Source organism: Pelodiscus sinensis, chromosome 5, assembly GCF_052426305.1.
Source record: "Pelodiscus sinensis isolate ZL-2025 chromosome 5, ASM5242630v1, whole genome shotgun sequence".
In the NCBI taxonomy this organism is placed as follows: domain Eukaryota; kingdom Metazoa; phylum Chordata; order Testudines; family Trionychidae; genus Pelodiscus; species Pelodiscus sinensis.
In genome coordinates, this window is record NC_143056.1 from 107,085,591 (window position 1) to 107,106,314 (window position 20,724).

A 20,724-nucleotide genomic window follows, 5' to 3' on the forward strand; every position below is an offset into this window, starting at 1 on the left:
ATTGTCCATACAACATCAGCTAGTCACCAAGTAATTTCTTCGGCTATTTTGTAAAATGGGGAGAAGCTTGCAGCCAGCTATAGCTGAAAACTTTAGCTGTAAACCATTTAAATCCAAAAGGCTAATTCTTTCTCCCTGATTCTGAGGGAATACTGGTAACTAGGCGCTGAGTGTTGGAACCAGAGGAGTTAGGGAGGATGTGGTTTATAGAACGAGGAGGCACAAGATGCAGGTTTGGATGTATTCATCTCTTGGGCTATGTCTACACCGCAGGATTCTTGCGCAAGAGCGTCCATGGGAGTGTGGACGCTCTCCGGCGCAGGAAAGCTCTGATGGTCATTTTAACCATAGGGGTTTCTTGCACAAGAAACCCATTGCCCATCCACACTGCCTTCTTGCACAAGAGCTCTTGTGCAAGAGGGCTTATTCCTCATGGGGAGAGGAATAACTCTTGTGCAAGAAGCCCTCTTTTCTGATGCTTTACTGTAAATTTACTTGCGCAAGAACACACGTGCAGTGTAGACACTCTGCAAGTTTTTGCACAAGAACGGCTGTTCTTGCACAAGAAGCCTGCAGTGTAGATGTAGCCTTGGGGATTAGTTTTGGGCTCTCCTCATTAAAATGATGCATTTTAAGAAATTGTGTACAATGGTAAGAATTCATCATTTATTTCTAGTCTCTTCAAATCCAGTCGCAAGTTGCACATTAGTTTGTCTAGCACAGACACACCATGCTTAGTGCTTTTGGAAAATAGTGCTCAAACCCTGAGGAGAGGTGTGTTGGCTACATCTGAAGTAGAAGTGTGCCAAGTTCTATCTATTGCTGACAATCACCACTAGATGGCGGGGTAAGACCAAATATATCCTATGCCCATGAAACTGGCACTTCCCATTTACACTTCTAGGACCTAGAAGTTAGTTACCTCAGGCATAGAGGGATGTGGAAACATTCGTAACTCTGAGCATAATGTTACGGTTGTTCCTTCAAAAGTTTACAACTGAACATTGGCTTACTAAAGCTCTGAAACTTCACTGGGAGTGGCAGGCCTGGCTGAGCACCGGTGGTTAATCAGCAAGCATCACCTGGTAACATAATTAACCAGCTATATCCCTATGAGGAAGAGAAATAAGATCTAGGTCTGTCTTTGCCTAGTTTAAATTGTGACATTAAATCCTAGATATGTTTAGGACTGCTTTGAGGCAGGCAAAGGTGTTGCAGTGTGTGTGTTGTATTGTTCCATGCTTGTCCAGCTTTTGAAGGTTTCCTGAGGTGCCAGTCCAGCCTGAGGCGATACCCAGCACTTCTACGTATTGCATTTGTGTACTGCAGATTGGGTGGTGGATGAGAACACAATGTGCCTCGCTCCCTGGCTACTCCTGTGCTGTGGGGGGAAAGTGCAAGGCTGAGGGCTAGATGGAGAAGACACTAGTGAATAAGCTCACACCTGCATCCAACTGAAACTCCACCCACTCAGCTCTCCCTCCTGGTGCTCTGGGGAATGCAGCAGGTAAGCGTGGCAGGCCAGCTTCCTGCACAAGCGAGGCTTTAGTTACCTTAGCAGTGTTCAGCCTGAGTTCTCAAGAACAGTCTGTTGCCCAGTGTAGCATTTCACCAAGAACTTCCTTATGAACATTTTATCTCATCTTCTCAAAGTCTGGGGCTTGGTTGGTGTGGCTTTTCCAGGCTGCGATGTTTTGCGAGCTCATGCCTCAGAGGTATCCTTAATGTAGAGACTGTGTATTTATTATGTTGTAGCTGCAGTGGACTTGCTTGAAAGTACAACTACAAGGTTGCACCTCCCCAAACCAGCAATCCCTGGTCTGGCAACAGCCGTAGTCCAGCACGACCACAGATGTTCCCGGATCAGAGAGTCTGGCAGCCTAGTGGCAGGAGGGCTCCAAAAGCAGGGCTGGGATGAAGCAGTAGGACTGGCAGCAACCCTGAGCAGCCCACAGAGGTGGTGCTGGAGCCATCAGCAGTCACTGGCAGGTGTGGCACTGAGACCGGGTCCAGGGTGGCATCTGCAGTGGAGGATTGGACTGGCGAGAGCCCATGGTAGTGCGGGGCTAGTGCCAGAGCCTGTGGGTTGCCACAGGGCAGGAGTTTGAGCCCTCAGCAGCAGTCCCAGCAGTCTGTGGCAGTGCAAACCCTCAGCAGAGCCAGCCCCCACCAGCAGGACCAGGGCCAGAGCCAGCAGTAGCCCCTTGTAGCCCTCAGCAGTGGGGCTGGGGTCGGACCTGCAGGCAGCCTCCAGCATCCCCCTCCTCCAATTCTGGTTGTGCTGGATGTTTGCAACACCAGCCTTCAGCTCCACCACTCAATAGCATTTGTTTCCTCAGGGTCACAGAGAGTAATAAAGCTAAGTAATGTAGCTCCGTAGATTTCACGCCCCTCACCTCCCCCGCTTCAACTCCATGCCAAATTCCTGCGCCTTGTGTTTGAAAGTTACTCAGAAGACCCTATTCCTAATAACCCTGCTGGGTGTAGCCAGACAGCCACCCCCCCATATCATCCATCCTATTTGCCTCTCTGAAGCATACAGGGCAGAGAAGGAGCAGTAAAATCAGCATAGTCTATGCTGGCTCATCTGATCCTGAGAAGCTGAAAAAAAAAAAAACAGATATGTGGAGAGAGAGCGATTAAGTCAATAAGCTGGCCTTGAGGCTGCGAGAACTGCCCCCGGCTGGCACCCATGTTGATTCAAACACACACACAGTCCCTGGGAGAGGAATTTCCCACTGAGAAAAGAATGTCCAGTACTTCCAATTTAATCATCTCAATTATCTCTTACAAGTGTAAATTAAGTTCACAACTCCCTTGTAAGAACTGGTCTCACAAAAGACAGACCAGCATCATTTGGCATTACAGATAAGAAAGAGAAAATATGTGACCCAATGGGTATATAAGATAGGTCCAGCACACACTCACTTTGAGTGTCATTCTACCCTCTACCTGCTGGTCGGGTTAGGTGTTTGACCTCCCGAGGTTCTATGGGGACGCCCACCTCGTATTTTCGTCTTTCCTAGGAATTGAGGGACCGGCCCTGGCTTGACATGCTGGAGTCGAGAGGCACAGAAGGGGGTAAAAATTGTACCTGGATGTGGTCCTCTGTCTTAAGTGTACACATAGAAAGAGTAAGCTGTTACTTGGTACCATTATTTCTATTTTCCTATCTTTATCTTCTTTGTAACCATTTTTAAGATCTATATTTTGCTAGCAGTTAAGAAATAGAACAATAGCCATTGCAACCATATGATTTATAAGCTTCCTCAAATAAACCTGTAACTGTTTAAGTTTTAACCTCACTCCTTCAGTTGCTGTAATAGAACCAAGCACAATTTAAAAGAACTTCAGCCGGTCATAAAGGGACAGATATAGGGAGAGCTTGGGCGTTTGGATTTGTGTCACACCCAGGTGGCAAAATCCGTTGGGACGCTTCTCAGCCTCCCCAAGGCTGCCCGCTGCGAAGGAATTATGAATTCTAGCAGCTGAAATCTGAAGTGTAATAAGCTCTTCCTGTACACTTATTGGGGCGCCCATCAACCTCTTCCAGGTTGCCCACTGCAAGGGACCCCGGTCTCAGCAGTTAAAGTCTCGGGTGTATAGTACACGTACACACACACACACACACAGACACACACACACACACACTGCCCTGACCGTCGGCTGACACTGGGCATGGAGAGAAAGTTGTTTCTGGAAGCTCAGATGACAGTGTTGTAAAGAGCACTTTGTGTAAAGTAAGGTTAACTAGTGCAAAGACAAAGGTTTCAAGAAACTAGTTTTGTGCAATGCCCCTAAAATTGTTTTGTTGCTTACAGTCTGATCTGATCCAAAACCTAATGGTTTCTGACCCCTGAGGGCATGTTTACACTAGGAAATTATTTCAAAACACTATTTCAAAACTCTCGAAATAACTATTGCAAAATTATACGTCCAACACTGCAGAGAAGCCTTGACATTAGTCCTAGTCAGGCTCCCTTAATCTGGATGTGCTCCCTCAACTTAGGAGCCTCAGGAAGCACTGGGGAATAATGACATTGAATGACTCTGGGGAGTAGTTATTTCAAAACAGCAGCAGTGGAGCATCCATACTATCTTGACTTTGAAATAAGAGTTAGTCCTCATGGAAAGCAGGAGTTATTATTTCAAAATAACCAGACCCTTATTTCAAAATAACAGGGTTGGTAATGTGGACGCTCCACTTGTCATTTCGAAATAAGGGGAGTTATTCTGAAATAACTCCCTAGCGTAGAGCAGGGCTGAATGTGGATAGTCACTGAATATCTTACACATATATGACCACTATTCTGATGAGTAAAGTGGTGGTGTGTAGGTGTGTGTTTTATGTAGTAATTTGCTCAGAAAAATAAATGGGCTGTTGTGGTAGAGACCATTTCCCATTACAAGAAGCTAAAGAAAGTGTACACGTTCATCTAGAAGTGAAAATAACTTTTTTGCATTATTTTATTAAAAAGCGAATTCTAAAGAACAGTAAAAAAATCTGCATCATTTGGTATTTCCTTAAAATATTTTGGACATTTTTTTTAACAAAGACAGTGAGCAGAAAATTAAATGAGCCCAACACATGTTCCATGGTTCATGCCCAAACAAAGTGGGAGGAGAAGAGAGAGGTTTGTAAGTTATACTGTTCTAGCTCATCCTTTTCCAGTTTAATAAAATAGACCTATGATAGTATTTCTGCTATTAACACATGGTTCTTATGAAAACAATTATAATCAAATGGCTTATTAGCAAACTAAAATATATTAGTTTACTGTACAGTAATTACAAATATGAAATTCTAGGGTATACATTTATGTGCTAGCATAACTCCATTTATTGAAACATTAGTTCAATTAATTAGTATAAAAATATAACCACTCATAAAAAAGTCTGGTTTAAATCTCCGTGGTGTTTGATTCTCTAGCAAATTTTAAAAAAAAAGTGAGCTGAAGGATGTTTTTGTTCAACACTGTACAGTTTCTACCTCTGTTATTTTACTGAATCACTCAGTAATACTGTTCTGTACACAAATAGTTTGTTATGAATCTCGGTCATTTTCATATTTAACTACACAATAATTTAACAGTTTAGCTGCACTAAAAGGTGAGAATTTTATTTTTTACAGCTGTGCAAGGTAAAATTGACTAGCAAGCCCTATGCATGGGTAGCTGCTATTTAGGCACTGAGGCATAGTGTACATTTGAGGAAATATTTCTCAGGAACAGACTGACTTCTTTCCCTCAGGGCAGGGATGGGGATCTTTTTTGGGCTGGGGCCACTGACCCACAGAAAAATCAGTCCGGGGGTGGGAGAAGCTGCACACAAGTGAGAAACAAAAAATTCACCCCTTACCAGCGTGGGCTCCTTAAGCCCCAGGGGCCGGATCCAAGCAAGCTAGGGGTTGCATCAAGCCACTGGGCCTTAGGTTCCCCACCCCCAGCTTGAGGGTGGGGAATGTAGCACATAGCACATTACTTTCAGAAATAAACAGCAAGACGCACCATGCGCTAGAGTTCTTTGGAATATTTTAATATAATTGAATAGATCAATGCCAGATTCTTGGCTTTGGGTCAAAGTTTTGTGTTTTGTTGTTTAAAGGTAATGCTACTAGGTGAGGGTAACAGCTGACTGCTGAGTTAATAAAGTTTTCATCCCATTTACAGGTTTGAAAACAAAACACAAAGTAATTTTTTTCTCCTTCCTGGATTGGTGGAACCTGGTCCTCAAACAGTTTTTAGCATCTCACTTTTCATAGCCATTCTCACAGGATTTCATGTTTCACACTTGGGCAGTTGTTCCCAGTTCAGAGCAATACACCTCCACATGTACTAAAACCAGAATGTGGCTGCAACAGTGAGAGGAACTAGCAGTTCCGAGTGCAGGCATCTCAGTGTTAAAAATAGACACAGCAGGGAGTTTGTCTCCTCAAGCTGGGACCTGTACCTCCCACACTGATTTTCAGGCTAAAATGGACCACTAATGATTACTGAACACCAGCCTCACTATAATGCAGGCTAAGAGCCTCTTTTAGTAACTTCTGAATCCAGTATCTAATTTCTTCTTGAAGCATAGTAAGCCTTTAAGTCAGGCATGTCCAAAGTCCGGCCCGCGGGCCAATTGCGGCCCGCGGTCAGATTTAATACGGCCCCCGCTTCTCCCGGCTCCCCGGTGCTCCTTTTAACTGGCGCGCACAGCGCAGCGCGCCGCTTTGGGCCGCGCTGCCGCCGCGGTCCTAGACCCTGCCCTGTAGGGCACGTCCACAGCCCCGCTCCCCCGCTTAGCTGCGGGTTCGCCCTGACCCCGGGACGCCGTGAGGCCAGCGTGCCCTGCGCTCTCCGACCCCGCGGGCCCTCCACTTTGGGGCTGAGAGTGCAGGGACAGCCCCCGCTTCCTCCCCCTCTCCTGGCTCCCCGGCGCTCCTCTGAACTGGCGCGCACAGCGCGCCGCTTCCGGCCGCGCCGCCGCCATCCATGGCGGCCGCTGCGGTCCTAAAGCCTGCCATGTAGGGCACGTCCGCAGCCCCGCTTGGCTGCGGGTTCGCCCTGCCCCCATGCTGCCGTGAGGCCAGCGTGCCCTACGCTCTCCTGTGCTGCAGTCCAGATCTCAGTTTCACCCTTCACATTAGTGTAGGCAAGTTTTTTTTTCAATTGAGATGAATACATTGTAAAATCTCAGTTAATGTCAGTTGGTCTAAATCAGTTATAAATATATTTGGACACAACATGTATAGTTGGTGTTATGTTCCTGTTCATATTTTTTTAACTTAAAAGTTGATAATATGTAATGTACTTTACAATGTTCCTGACATATATTTCAGCTTCCTGGATTTTTTTTTCATCTGGCCTTCAGATATGAAAGGCAGAGTGATTTAACACCTGTTTAGATTTGTCATCCATGTGACGAAATGAAAAGTATGCCGTTTGCAATAAACTTTGCATAAAATAGTTAATTTGCATTTAATTTTCATGGTTCAAAGAATGTCAGGCAAAATGGTCGGCCCTCACTCATGTTCACTTCTTCAAATCTGGCCCTCTTTGAAAAAAGTTTGGACACCCCTGCTTTAAGTGATGATTGAACATCTTTTAAAAAGCACAGGAGAGTAAGGTTATGTTTCCACTGCCAGTAAGTTCAGAAGAACCCAAGTTACCAAGGCCTGGCTTTGTTACCCAAGGGCTTGCATGCGTACTAGGAATTGTTAAAGCTGAGTCCCACTATGGATACTTCTAATGAAAGCCAGCACCATACTCAGACTAGACTGCTCTGGCCCTTTGTTCAGAGTGCAGTGGAGGAACACTTGACTGGCATAAGGAATAGTTTTGGCAGATTCCGCCAGCACAGGTCCAGTGAGACTAAGCTGCAAAGCAAGAGGTGTAGCAAAATGTGTGAGTAGATGGTTAGGCTTGAGCCTGAGCCTATTTGAGAACAGATGTTCTCTACATGTCCGGTGGAGAAGATGGAATGAAGGGCAAAAGATGACTTTAATTGGCTGTGGGAGAAGAGGTGATGGTTGCTTTCCAGGAAAGGGCACCACCTTTTGTTTTAAGTGACACTGCTGCCAATATAAAGGGTTCCCTTGCTTTAGAAACACTGGAAATGATGGTACTTAACCTATCAAATGCTGCCATTTTGTTCATAGAATAACCTGTAAAAATGTGATGGGACAAAGTTAAATGAAAATCTGCAGCTGGATTGGATAACATCCATATAAATAAAGCAGTTTCTGGAAACTAAATGTTGGAGGGAAAATTGCAGCCATGAGAGTTGTAATAAAAGTTCCATTTGTAGACAGTGTTTGCTTTGTAACATCATTACAAGCAGAAAGCCATATCTGAAGTATAAAATGGAATGATCAAACATTGTATTTCATTTAGTGAGATGCTTAAGCTGTCTTCATTACTCAGAAGTGGATTTTTTCCCCTTCCAGCTCTTTTCTCTTTCCTCAAGTTCAGCTTGAGTGAAGGCTGCTGGTCCCCAGTTAGTAATTAGATGAGGATTCTTAGACCCTGCAAAACATTATGATACTTGACGTAAAAATGGACAGTTTTTCATAGGTAAAATTATTGCTGCCTACATCAGGCTGGATAGAGCATGACTAGAATTAATGCAACTATCTGCATAACAAACATATGTTGGCTATTGGAAGATAACTGCTGTTTTAACCCACCACCCCCGGGATGGTTACCTGTTCGACACAGTTCTTGCAAGGATGCAATATAATAATCTCATTCCATTTACCAAATTATTTTTTTACAAGGATTAAAAGCAATTTGTGTCTACTGCCCAAAGTTCATCTAGATACCCGTCCAGTTCATGAACCTGCAGCCACTTAGCTGTACCAGCTTTGTCAACATCTTCTCCCTTTAGGGCACCAGCCGTCCTCTGTAACATCCGTGACTGTGGCAAAATTGACCAATCACTTTGTCCCTGCCCCCACAAGAGCTTACACTGTTTTGTATCCGTACAGTACCTAGCACAAGAGTTCTGGGACATGACTAGGCTCCTAGGCAGCTAGATAATGATCACTATCCCATTTTGAGAATGTAGGGGAAAAGCCTCAGTGAGCCACTTAGAAGCACTGCTGTAAAATCTGCCCTATGTGGCTGTAGCAACCTGGGGGCAAATCCTTAGCCTCACCAAGGATTCCTGGCACCATAAAACTACCTTAACCTGCCTCTGGGAAATCACCACGTGGAACGGAGCAGCTGCAGCTGCTCGACACCATTCCCCACTATCGGGAATGTTCCCAGGAGATAAGGGATCTGACCTGGCCAGGCAACCCTTTCTGCCTAACACATTCCTGCAACCCCAGCTGATCAGGAAGTGCTCAGTCACACCATGCAGACCTGAGCAGCTTTAAAGGTGTACTAAACGGCTCCAGGCCCAAACCAGCCCCCAGCTGGGCCCTTGGTTGAGCAGCCAGTTACAGCCCTTAGTCATGCACTGGCTACCCACTCACTGGATCCGAAGAATTAGAGCATCATGGCTGAGTTTGTTAAACAAAGAAGTGTTTTACTCCATGTTTTGTGGTGTTTGTTTCTCGTATCGCCCACACTATGTAACCAAACCAACAGGAACTGGCAATAGAAGCAACTTTTTCTCACACAAAATCCTAAAAATATGTTCACAATGTATAAAAACAGGAATAGGCTCAAACTAAAGAAATTCCTTGTTTGTTTGTTTAATACATGCCTGTGGGCAGCAAAGTCTCCATGGTATTGATTTCTAGCCTCTTCACCTTGAGCATTGTGCTTCCCACCTCTGGGCAGGCTAGTGTTAGGAAGAGATGAAAGGATGCCAAAGTGCCCGAGCCCTGTTCCTTCCCCAACCAATGGCATTGCTTTTGCTAGGGGAGGAGCAGGCCTTAGAGCAGGAATCATCTCAACTGAAATGTTGACTCTGCAGGAGAAGAGCTAGCAGGAAGAGCAGATGGCTCTAAGGCTGCCAGTGCGGATGCTTCTTAACGGCACTATTTACTGGGCTCCAGTGCAAAGAAATGGAGGATAATGGGACACTGAGATATAATCTTTGTTCTCCACCACATAAAGGTTTTGCACAATCCGCTCCAGTCAAATTGGCAAAATCAGAGCCCTGGATACTGCACATGCTTTTTTGTAGCAGAGTCCCTCTGTACTCAGCACTTATTTTAAATGCAGTTATTGTAAGCTGCAGTACCTGGGTCCGTCAGGCAGGAACTGCACTGCCTTTCATGGACACATCTCATGAGCGCTCTGGGAACTGTATTTTTAGTACTCATTACGTACCTGGCTCTATTAGTCGAATTAATCCTTCATGCTGAGCTACTTTATCTTTCCAGCTCTTGGTCTTGTTAGCTGCCACTTCCAACTTCTTTTTGACTTCCTGAAACAAGATGCAGTGCATTCTTACAAAAAGGCTCTGGCTTATTCCCGGTACACCACACACAATATACAGGAAGAGTTGGGGGCAGTGCCCCCTGCTCGCTACACATACCAACTCACCTCTCCCGCCCACCCCCCATGCCACCAAGGCCACACTAGCCCCAACTCCCCACCTCTTGGCCTGCCTAAGGGTTCGCTCTAGCCACAGTCTCTCGCACCCTCCCGTCCCCCACAACCCCCTCCCCAGTCGCCAGCCCTGGCCTCTCGCCCCCCCCCTTTCCCTACCCCCCCCAATCTTCGCCTACCCCAGCCTCTCAGGACCCCCACCTAGCCCTGGCCTTTCCCCCAGCCTCTCGGCCCCTTCCATCCACCTTCACGATCACAGCCAACCCTGGCCTCCTCCTCAGCTTCCTCATTCCTGCTCCCTGAGCTACAGCCAGCCACAGCCTCCCGCCAGCCTCTTGGCCTCCCTCCAGCTGCCAGAGGAGTGGCAGCAGCAGCTCCTCGCTGCACTCAGGGCCCAGACACTCCAGGACCCAGGGGGTAGCTGCCACCCTGGCTGCCTTGGGTCAGGCGCACTGGGGCCGCCATGAGCTTGGTGCTCCAGCCTGGAACCCTCCCTCCTTCCCTCCTGCAAGATTAGTGGGCCAGCTTCCTGAGGGGGAGGGGAAAAACCCCCAAGGCGCCATGCCAGATTCAACTTGCGGAGAAGCCCGCCCGGTGCTATGGGGAGGGCCGGGGGCCCCCTCCCCTCAGCAGCACGCATGCTTCTCCACAAGCTGAATCCGGCATGGAGCCTCGGGGGTTTCTTCTCTTCCCCCTCCCCCGCTGGCACATTAACCTTGCGTGAGGAGATGGTTTGAGGCTGGAGCTCCAGGCAGGTGGCGATCCAAGCTGCCTGAGGTGGCGGTTCCCTGCTGGGTCCCAGAGCATCAGGGACCCCAGCACAGTGAGGAGCCACTGCTGCCTCCCCGGGTCCTCCTGCAGGGGGAGCCGGGCCCAAGACGGGGGAAGGAGAACCCTGAGCCATGGCCGCCTCTTCCCCTTCTGGGACCCTGTTGAGGCTGGGGGGGGCGGGGTGAAGCAACAGAGCGATATGATGACATCACAGTCACCCACAGGAAAAGGTTATTTTAATATATATAGAGAGAGATGAAACACTCCAACCTCCCTACCCTAGCCCCCTTCAAAGACTGGCAGCACCCCACAAAAACTGGTAAGCAGTTCAGTTACTTACTTAGAAAATACTCATTTTATCAATCAACTGAATTACCATTAAAGACTTAAGATTATATGTCTAAAGCTCCAATGGTACTCCATGCTCATCCTCCTGGACTTGTCAGCTGACTTCCAGTGTCAACCAGGCCCCGCATTTTGAAGCGTCTGGGCTTCTGTCATTCTGTCCTGCTTCTCCTCCTACCTCACTAATTGCTCTTTCAATTTGTCTTTTACTTCTGAGAACCCTCCCTAACTTTCCCAGTTTTCTGTTAGTTTCCACAGGGTTCTGTCCCGGGTCTCCCTCTCCTGCAGTGGTTCTCAGCCTGGGGATGTGTGCACTGCTGAGGACTCAGCATGTCTAGAATAGAGCTCTTAACATTCCTCCTCCCGGTCCTCGGGTTCCCCACTGCCTCCTTTCTTCATCACTGTGGAGACAACAGCATCACTGCATGCTCAGAACTCGACCATCATCTTCAACTCCCACCTCTGTCTAAGGCAGGGCTGGGCAAGGTGCTCTCAGCGGGCTGGAGCCGGCCTGTGTAGCACATTCATCTGGCCCGTGGCAGCTCCTGGCTCCACCGCTAACACATTGCCTGGGAGCTGCCAGAGAAGCATGAGCCCTTTTAACTCCTGCTATTTCAAGAGCTTATGTTTTCCAAGTGGCTGCCAGGCAACGTGGGAGCAGCCACTAGGCAGAAATGGCAGGAGCTGAAAGGTCTCTCAGCCCGCCGCTAATGCCTCGCTTGGGAGCCTCCCTTTCAACTCCTGCTATTTAAAAGGCCCCACCCCTTCTGCCCAAGGCCCCACCCATTCCAAGCAGCCCACAACCATTTCTTAAATTTGTGAAGTGCCCCCATCCCCTGCATCCAAAATTATTGCCCACTCCAGTGTGGTTCTTCACCTCTGAGCTGTGTCTAAATCTGGCTGATTTTTTCTTCCTGCCTCAGATGGCTCTCTTGTGCCTCTTCCTACCTATCCAAATTATCATCTCATGACTCCATTACTACAATTTCCTTTCCTCTGCCCTTGACAAATGCCACCTTGACCCACTCGCACCCATTCAGAATGCATTTCCCAGACTGTTCAGCCCATGCCAGCTCTCCCTTTGCATTCCCCCACTGGTTCCCTGTTATCTACCACATCAGACATGAGCTGCTCGGTCTTTACTTTCCAGGCCCTTCAGTCTATCCCCATACCATGCATCACTTCATTTGCTATTGGGCCATTAGCATCGGCCTCTGCTCAGCTTATGATGCTAGTCTCCACTGCCTACTTGTTGTATCTTCAAACAAGAACCATTGTGCTTTCTCCCAGGCTACCACTTGCCATGTAAACATGTGCAAAGCCATCTCTTTATCCACCTTCACAGGATTCCTAGCAAGAAACTAGAAAACAGGGAGGCTGCTAATGTGTCAAGACCTGTGCTTGGCATGTTGAGTAGACCTAGTTATTTCCTGGTACTCCCGTGTATCCATTTGTAACCCCGGGATAGTTATGTTCTTTGGGGGATGTGCCCTCTGTTTGTTCTCTGGGCAGTGGGCACAGCACAGTGAGGTCATGTTCTATGATTAGGTTACACAGGCACTACAGTGAAGTACATAACAGAATGCGTCAGCCTATCTTATAATGCTGTCAGTTAGGGGAATGGGGTTTACAACAACATTCTGCCCTGGTGGAAGTATGGCTGGCATGACACTTGCAGGGAGAACAATTTCAGCATAGCAAAAGGTTTATGGGCTAAGAGCCTTATTGGATGGCCTTGCCACTGAAGGTCAATCAGGAAGTCACACTCTGTAAGGGAAGTGTTCATCTTGGGCATATGCAAGGCAGCTTGAGCACCCAGAAGCATTTGAGGGGGCATGTGGGGAACATAGACAAACTGAGGGCACCAAAATTAATGGGTGCAATGTAAATCTAAAGACCAGGCCTTCCTTTTGTTAATCTCAGCTGGCCTTTTGAGTCAATGCCAGCAATTCCCTAGAGGCCTTATTTGTAAAAGAAATGTTGGACTATATTATAAGAAACATGAATATTTAAAGAGACCTTGTTAAATATTTGCACTTTCTAACTTAAAAAGGTATCAAGTTGCTTAAAGTTTAAGAGTTGTTTGTTAAATTTAAATCTGGTTTTGGCATAAGCAGGTTGCTTTTTGGAACAGGAATGTGGTTTCATTTATGGTGTACATATATGGGCATTTGTGATGAAACATGGCTCAAGTATTGTTGAAAAAAATCAAGCAATTTCCTTGGCAATGTCACACTTAGCACCAATTATATAAATCTAATAGATCATTGGGAATTCAATGTTTGAGAAATTGTACAGCATATTTCTTAAATCCACTTTCCTCTCCTTGATGGAACATACCCATCATTTCCCTCCACTGAAACCCCACAGAACAAAAAGATAGTCTCCACTGTTCCCAGGCACAACAAAGTATGGCTGAAGTGCAATCACAATAAGCAGATGAAAACCCCTGCACCTTTGCCTCTAAGGGTATGTCTACACGACATGGCTCCATCAACAGAGCCATGTAGATTACCTTTGTAGACATAGGAAAATAAAGCGGCGATTTAAATAATCGCCACTTCTTTTAAATTAAAATGGCTGCCACGCTGTGCCGATCAGCTGTTTGTCGGCACAGCGCTGTAGTCTAGACGCTCCATGGTCGACATCAAAGGCACCATGAGGCATACCGGAGAGGTCGACCGTGGAGCATCCAGACTACAGCACTGTGCCGACAAACAGCTGATCGGCACAGTGCGGCAGCCATTTTAATTTAAATGAAGCGGCAATTTATCGCTGCTTCATTTTCCTATGCCTACAAAGGTAATCTACATGGCTCTGTCGATGGAGCCATGTAGTGTAGACATACCCTAAATGTTCTGGCTTGCACGGTTTCATGTTAAACCTGCAGCACTATCAAGAAAGCAAGTGGATCTCAGAATTCTGCCTTGTCATAGCCGAGCTATGCAGGGGATCAGAGGACAATCCAGTCCCATAATCATTACTTGTCATTCCTCTCACTGGCAATGGGGCCCTCAGTTGGTGCTAGCTGATGGTTTGTGCAATAGTGACAATTCAGAGGACTGAAGCTCTTGTAAGAGAGGCAGGATGGTCCTTGTTAGTCTGGGATTTATCAGATGTGGGTTCAGTTCCCTGCTATGTGTGACCTTGGGCCTCAGATCTCCATCCACACAATGGGAAAAAAAGCACAACACAGGGATGCTCAAAGGATAAATACAACAAACAACAGGGGCCATTAAATGTACCATAGGCAGAAGCCACTGAAAAAGCTGGAGAACATTTCTTGTTCTGGGCTGGATTCACATGCATAGAAGTGAATTAAAAAGGCACAATATCCTTATTACCAACCCCTAACATTTGTTTTAATTTGGGTCTCATTAAACCTGGCATAAGTATTAGGCCAATAGGAACCCAGCTGCATAAAGTAGTTTACCTCATACTGTTCAAGGGCCTGCTTCCTTTCTACTTCAAGCTGTTCCAATTGTTGCATAGCAATTTGAAGAGCACGTTCCTTGATGATCCTCTGGGTCTCCAATTCTTGCTTCTCTGCTTCTGTCATCTGAATAGTCTGCTGCTGCTGCAAGTGCCATTTTTCCAGTTCTGCTCTCTTGCCTACTTCTTCCTCCAGTAACCTAGAGAGGAGATTGGGAGAACTGCAACCCTGTAGTGGAAAACTAAGTCGAATCCATTACCTACATATTTGCTAACAAGCCAGGGGTCCAGCAAATTTCTTTCGGATGATTCACTTGGAAAGCATGGGAAAACGAGGCGTTTTCAGAACACTAAAACCCATACAAGTCACTCAAGAGCACAAATAACCCATCACTAAAACCTGTGGTTTAGGGAGTTATTTCAGTGGAACAACATGAAAAACAAAGTTGAAATCCAGAGTAGAAAATGAAAATGCAAACCCATTATTAGTATAAAATTAATTTTGGGATAAAATAGAACTGGACATGAAAACCTGTATGGGGAAATGTCCAGGTACATGTCCGTTTTCAGAAGTGACATAAACATTGTTGGTGCCACACTTGGCACACATTAAAAGTTGCCTGATTTTCTGAAAGAGCAGCACACCTGAAAAATCGACCCCCTTTATTGTGTGTCATGTTGGGAACCCAAAAACAGAGCTAGCCAGAATCATTAGTCACTTTTGAATGTTTAGGCCTTAAGGACAAGTGTCCAGTATTTAAACATCCCATAGCTGTCTACTACACTCAGCTTCGGTATTTTATTAAGGATCACTGCTCTGATTAATCACTACTATGTATTTATAAGTTCCTCACCCTTATTGTATCTGAGGCTGTGTCCAGACTCCATGCCTCCGTCGACGGAGGCATGTAGATTAGCCAGATCGGAAGAGGGAAATGAAGCCGCGATTAAAATAATCGCGGCTTCATTTAAATTTAAATGGCTGCCCCGATCTGCCGATCAGCTGTTTGTCGGCAGATCGGGAGAGTCTGGACGCGATGCCCCGACAAAGAAGCCTTTCTTCATCGACACAGGTAAGCCTCGTGAAACCAGGTTTACCTGTGTCGATGAAGAAAGGCTTCTTTGTCGGGGCATCGCGTCCAGACTCTCCCGATCTGCCGACAAACAGCTGATCGGCAGATCGGGGCAGCCATTTAAATTTAAATGAAGCCGCGATTATTTTAATCGCGGCTTCATTTCCCTCTTCCGATCTGGCTAATCTACATGCCTCCGTCGACGGAGGCATGGAGTCTGGACACAGCCTGAGAGGGCACAGGGACAGCAGCACCTCAGTCCCTTACATCACCCTCAAGCCTCCTCTGCAACATCCTAGAATCAGAGAAATGCAGGGCTGGAAGAGCTCTCAGGAAATCATCAAGTCCAGTCCCCTGCACTGAGGCAGGACAAAGTAACCCTAGATCATCCTTGTCGGGGTGGTTTTACTGGTCTTCTACTGTTACCAATAACACTAAAACCTCACCTGGCTTGAAGTTTCCTTACAGTCTCTTCGTCTTGACGTGCCTGTTTCTCATCCTCCAAGGCTTCCTGTAGCTGTTTATACATTTCTTCGAGTTCACACACTCTCTGCAAATACTGTTTAAGTTCAGACGATTTTTGAGCAACCTGCTCTTCCATTTGCTGTCTTACCTGCAAGCATAAGTGAGGACACACCTTAGCTCATCATCCCCGTGATAGGAGAGGAAATAGTGGGGCTCTGTTTGCCCAGGGTGGAGCCCTGAAGGATATCTAATTTTCAGAGACACAAGGGAACCTTTTCTCTGTACTTGTCAAGTTTCCTGCCTCAGGCAGGATTCTTGTATATAGCTGCTTGCTTCCCCTGCTTCTCTGCTTGCACTTTTTCCAAGATGCTTAACTCCTCTACCCTGCATACTGTCCCTACAGGTGGACTTCAGAGTTAAACTTGCACCTGGTCAATGCACAGCTGTAGCTTTAGAACTAACTCATTGATTTCATACTTCTTTATTTACAGTGTCACAATGTTGCGAGATGCTCTTAGGTTGGTTTAAACCTGGATCTGTTTGGCTCAGGTCTCGCAAGTTATAAGCACAAGCTAAATGGCTGGCAGCAGTATTATACAGACAAGAACCCATACACAAGTTTAAACTGTTTCAACAACAATGTGTAGACAATCCCTTAGTAAACATCACACTGTAAAGGCCAGGGTACTAAGCAGTGAGTAGTAGTGGAGTGACAATTGTGGCTATGGGGCTGGACAAGCAGAGAAAAGCAGAGAGAAAGCCACCAAGGAGTAGAACTATGAAAAAAATCAATCCAGGGTAGAAACTAAGATAATTACCTGTGTCACCTCCAGCCATGCCAGACTAATGGGAATACTCCTAAACCTCAGACCACTGTTCATGGATGCTCCTCACTTTCTGCCTTTTACACAGAGCCATGGCAAACCCTGCCTAGAAGGATGTGAGGCCCGGAACAACCCCCCGCTCTGCCCAAGCCTTACTGCCACGCTGCCTCTTCCCATTCCTATCCCTGCTGCTCCCTCCTCTGTCCCTATTGCACCATATCCCCAAAGCCCCATTCCCTGAGTGACACGACCCAGGCGATTACCGGGGAGCCTGGCATGGGGCAGCAGCAGGGGTCAGAGCTCCTTGCACCAACTATGGCAGCAGGAGGCCCCAGGCCCCCAGGTAAATTGCTAGGCCACTCTAGGCTGGGTGTACTAACCTCAGGATGTGGGACAGTATCCACAGGACTTTTGGAGCAGCTACCACATGGCCTCCCAAAGTGAGGGGCTCAGAGAAGCCACCCCAAACCATTCTAGTGACAGGATGGCTCTGGGCAGAGCAGGTGCTGAACGCAGCTGACAGAACTGCTGTTCCTCTGCTGGGCTCCCCGTTCTCTCCCCAGGAGCCAGGTGGAGCAGGAAGCAGTGGCTGGAAAGAAGACAGGCCAGTCGCCCCAACCCCAGAAGGCTGTCTCTCGCCTTCGGCAGGGTAAAGGCATACAGGAAGGAAGAACAAAGATAAAGCAGGAAACACACATCTAAGTTTCCCTCTAGTCACTATTTGAAGCTTAGCAGTGATGTCTTACTCTGAACACCAAGTGAGGGCCCTGAACCTCATTGGTGGAGACCAGGTAGGACTTTCTGCCACCCTCATTACTATGTGCTGTTTGGGGTACAGTTCACCATATCCAGCTAGAGGGCTTGCTTTTGGTTACCATCAGGCCATTATCTCTCCTACAGCTACTAAGCATGCTGCTTCCACAACTGCCTGGGCCTGATGAAATGCATCCTAGAATACCTCCTCTATCAGCTCCTTGTGTATCTGAGCCTCTAGCTATCATCTTTGGAAAATCATGGGAGACAGGAGAGATTCCAGAAGACTGGAAAAGGGCAAATATAGTTCCCATTTATAAAAAGAGAAATAAGAACAACCCAGGAAACTACAGACCAGTTAGTTTAACTTCTGTGCCAGGGAAGATAATGGAGCAAGTAATTAAGGAAATCATCAGTAAACACTTGGAAGGTGGCAAGGTGATAGGGAACAGCCAGCATGGATTTGTAAAGAATAAATCATGTCAAACCAATCTGATAGCTTTCTTTGATAGGATAACGAGTCTTGTGGATAAGAGAGAAGCAGTGGATGTGGTATACCTAGACTTTAGTAAGGCATTTGATACGGTCTCACATGATATTCTTATCAATAAACTAGGCAAATACAACTTAGATGGGGCTACTATAAGGTGGGTGCATAACTGGCTGGATAACTGTACTCAGAGAGTAGTTATTAATGGTTCACAATCCTGCTGGAAAGGTATAACTAGTGGGGTTCCGCAGGGGTCTGTTTTGGGACCGGCTCTCTTCAATATCTTCATCAACAATTTAGATATTGGCATAGAAAGTACACTTATTAAGTCTGCAGATGATACCAAGCTGGGAGAGGTTGCAACTGCTTTGGAAGATAAGGTCATAATTCAAAATGATCTGGACAAATTGGAGAAATGGTCTGAGGTAAACAGGATGAAGTTTAATAGGGTATGTCTACACTACCCCGCTAATTTGAACTAGCGGGGTAATGTAGGCATACCGCACTTGCAAATGAAGCCCGGGATTTGAATTTCCCGGGCTTCATTTGCATAAGCCGGGTGCCTCCATTTTTAAATCCCGGCTGGTTCGAACCCCGTGCCGCGCGGCTACACGCGGCACGAACTAGGTAGTTCGAACTACCGTTACTCCTCGTGGAATGAGGAGTAACGGTAGTTTGAACTAGGAAGCCTAGTTCGAACTACCTAGTTCGTGCCGCGTGCAGTCGCGCGGCACGGGGTTCGAACCAGCCGGGATTTAAAAATGGAGGCACCCGGTTTATGCAAATGAAGCCCGGGAAATTCAAATCCCGGGCTTCATTTGCAAGTGCGGTATGCCTACATTACCCCGCTAGTTCGAATTAGCGGGGTAGTGTAGACCTACCCATAAAGACAAATGTAAAGTGCTGCACTTAGGATGGAACAATCAGTTTCACACATACAGAATGGGAAGTGACTGTCTAGGAAGGAGTATGGCAGAAAGGGATCTAGGGGTTATAGTGGACCACAAGCTGAATATGAGTGTGATGCTGTTGCAAAAAAAGCAAACATGATTCTGGGATGCATTAACAGGTGTATTGTGAGCAAGACATGAGAAGTCACTCTTCCGCTCTACTCTGCGCTTGGGCTGTCCCGCTGCGGGCGTGCTCCGCGGCTTTGCTCCTGTCCCCCTGGTCTGCTGGGGGGGGGGGTGCAGCTAGTGCCCCCCCCCCAGCAGACCAGGCTTTTCTTGCCTACCCCTGGGGTAGAGCAGCTGGGGGCTGCCAGGTTGGTCCCGCAGCACCGCTCCGGACCAACCCGGCAGCACCCCAGCTGCTCTGCCCCAGGCGTCCTGATTCAGCCGCTGCCGGTCAGTTTCAGCAGCGGCTGAATCAGGACGCCTGGGGCAGAGCAGCTGGGGTGCTGCTGGGTTGGTCCAGTAGAGCCAAGGAGCCACGCTACTGGAGCAACCCAGCAGCACCCCAGCTGCTCTGCCCCAGGCGTCCCCAAGTCAGCCGCTGCTGAAACTGACCAGGGGCTGACTACAGGAAGCCCGAGGCAGAGTTGCTCTGCCCCAGGCTTCCTGGAATCAGCCCCAGCCGCTAATCAGTTTCAGCAGCAGCTGACTTGGGGACGCCTGGGTTTTTTAAGTTGAATCTGTATGTAAGTCAGAACTGGCATCCAGATTCAGCCGCGGTTGAAACTGATCAGTTTCAGCAGCGGCTGAATCTGGACGCCAGTTCCGACTTACATACAGATTCAACTTAAGAACAAACATACAGTCCCTATCTTGTACTTAACCCGGGGAATGCCTGTATTTAAGAATAGGTTAGATAAATATCTAGACAGTATTTGGTCTTGCCATGGGGGCAGGGGACTGGACTCGATGACCTCTTGAGGTGTCTTCCAGTCCTAGTATTCTATGATTCTACCTCAAGCCCCTGTTACTAGAGCAAAAACACTATTTTCCAGCATGGAGCTCGCTCCCTCCTACATGCGCATTCCCTCACTAAACAAGCACAGCAAGTTTTGTGCAATGAAGCATATGAGTGACAATCAACATTTGCCCTTTATTTTCAGTAGATATGTTACCTAAGTTACCATTTCCTTCAAGGCAAAGCACCTGATGAAAAATTATGATAAATTCACCCTGGGGTCTGACTGGCTGGCTGAGGGCCAGCATTACAAGACTGCAATGCTGCTTCTGACGTTCTAGAGGTAGAAATGTGCTATACAAGACAGCAAATGTGTATTAAGGAAAGCATCATGGGTATCAGGAGAGCAGGGTCCTGTGCTACCTCTGGCATGGAATCTTTTTGGTGATCTTGAACAAGGAATTTCTATTAGCCATGGGCTCCTCCTCTTTGGGATTTTGAGATCTACAGACAAAATTACAACTTAAGCGCTGAGCACTATGGCCATTCTCATCTGTGCACGCACAGAGCTCTTCAATTTGGTTTAACAACATTATTAGGAATTAAGAATAGAATTGACAGTTGAATGCACTCTTTGCACTCAACTACTGCAATTCATGTTGTCCCAGAACTGTACAAAGAGCTTCAATCTGCAGATGGCAATTCAAAATGAATGCACTACATGTGAGGCT

General features: G+C 47.0%; 1 protein-coding gene across 2 annotated transcripts in view; it reads right to left on the reverse strand.

Annotated features, from left to right (window-relative positions):
* Positions 1-4,437: 4,437 nt before the first annotated feature.
* SWAP70 (switching B cell complex subunit SWAP70) overlaps positions 4,438-20,724 on the reverse strand; it is an 85,274-nt gene continuing 68,987 nt past the window's right edge. For both annotated transcript variants that reach the window (XM_075927949.2, XM_075927950.2), the window contains 4 exons: positions 16,057-16,223; positions 14,539-14,737; positions 9,768-9,864; positions 4,438-8,009 (listed from right to left, as the gene is read on the reverse strand). In XM_075927949.2, coding sequence (XP_075784064.1) covers positions 7,900-8,009; positions 9,768-9,864; positions 14,539-14,737; positions 16,057-16,223 — 573 coding nt within the window. In that variant the 3' untranslated portion in view covers positions 4,438-7,899. The remainder of the gene's footprint in view (positions 8,010-9,767; positions 9,865-14,538; positions 14,738-16,056; positions 16,224-20,724) is intronic.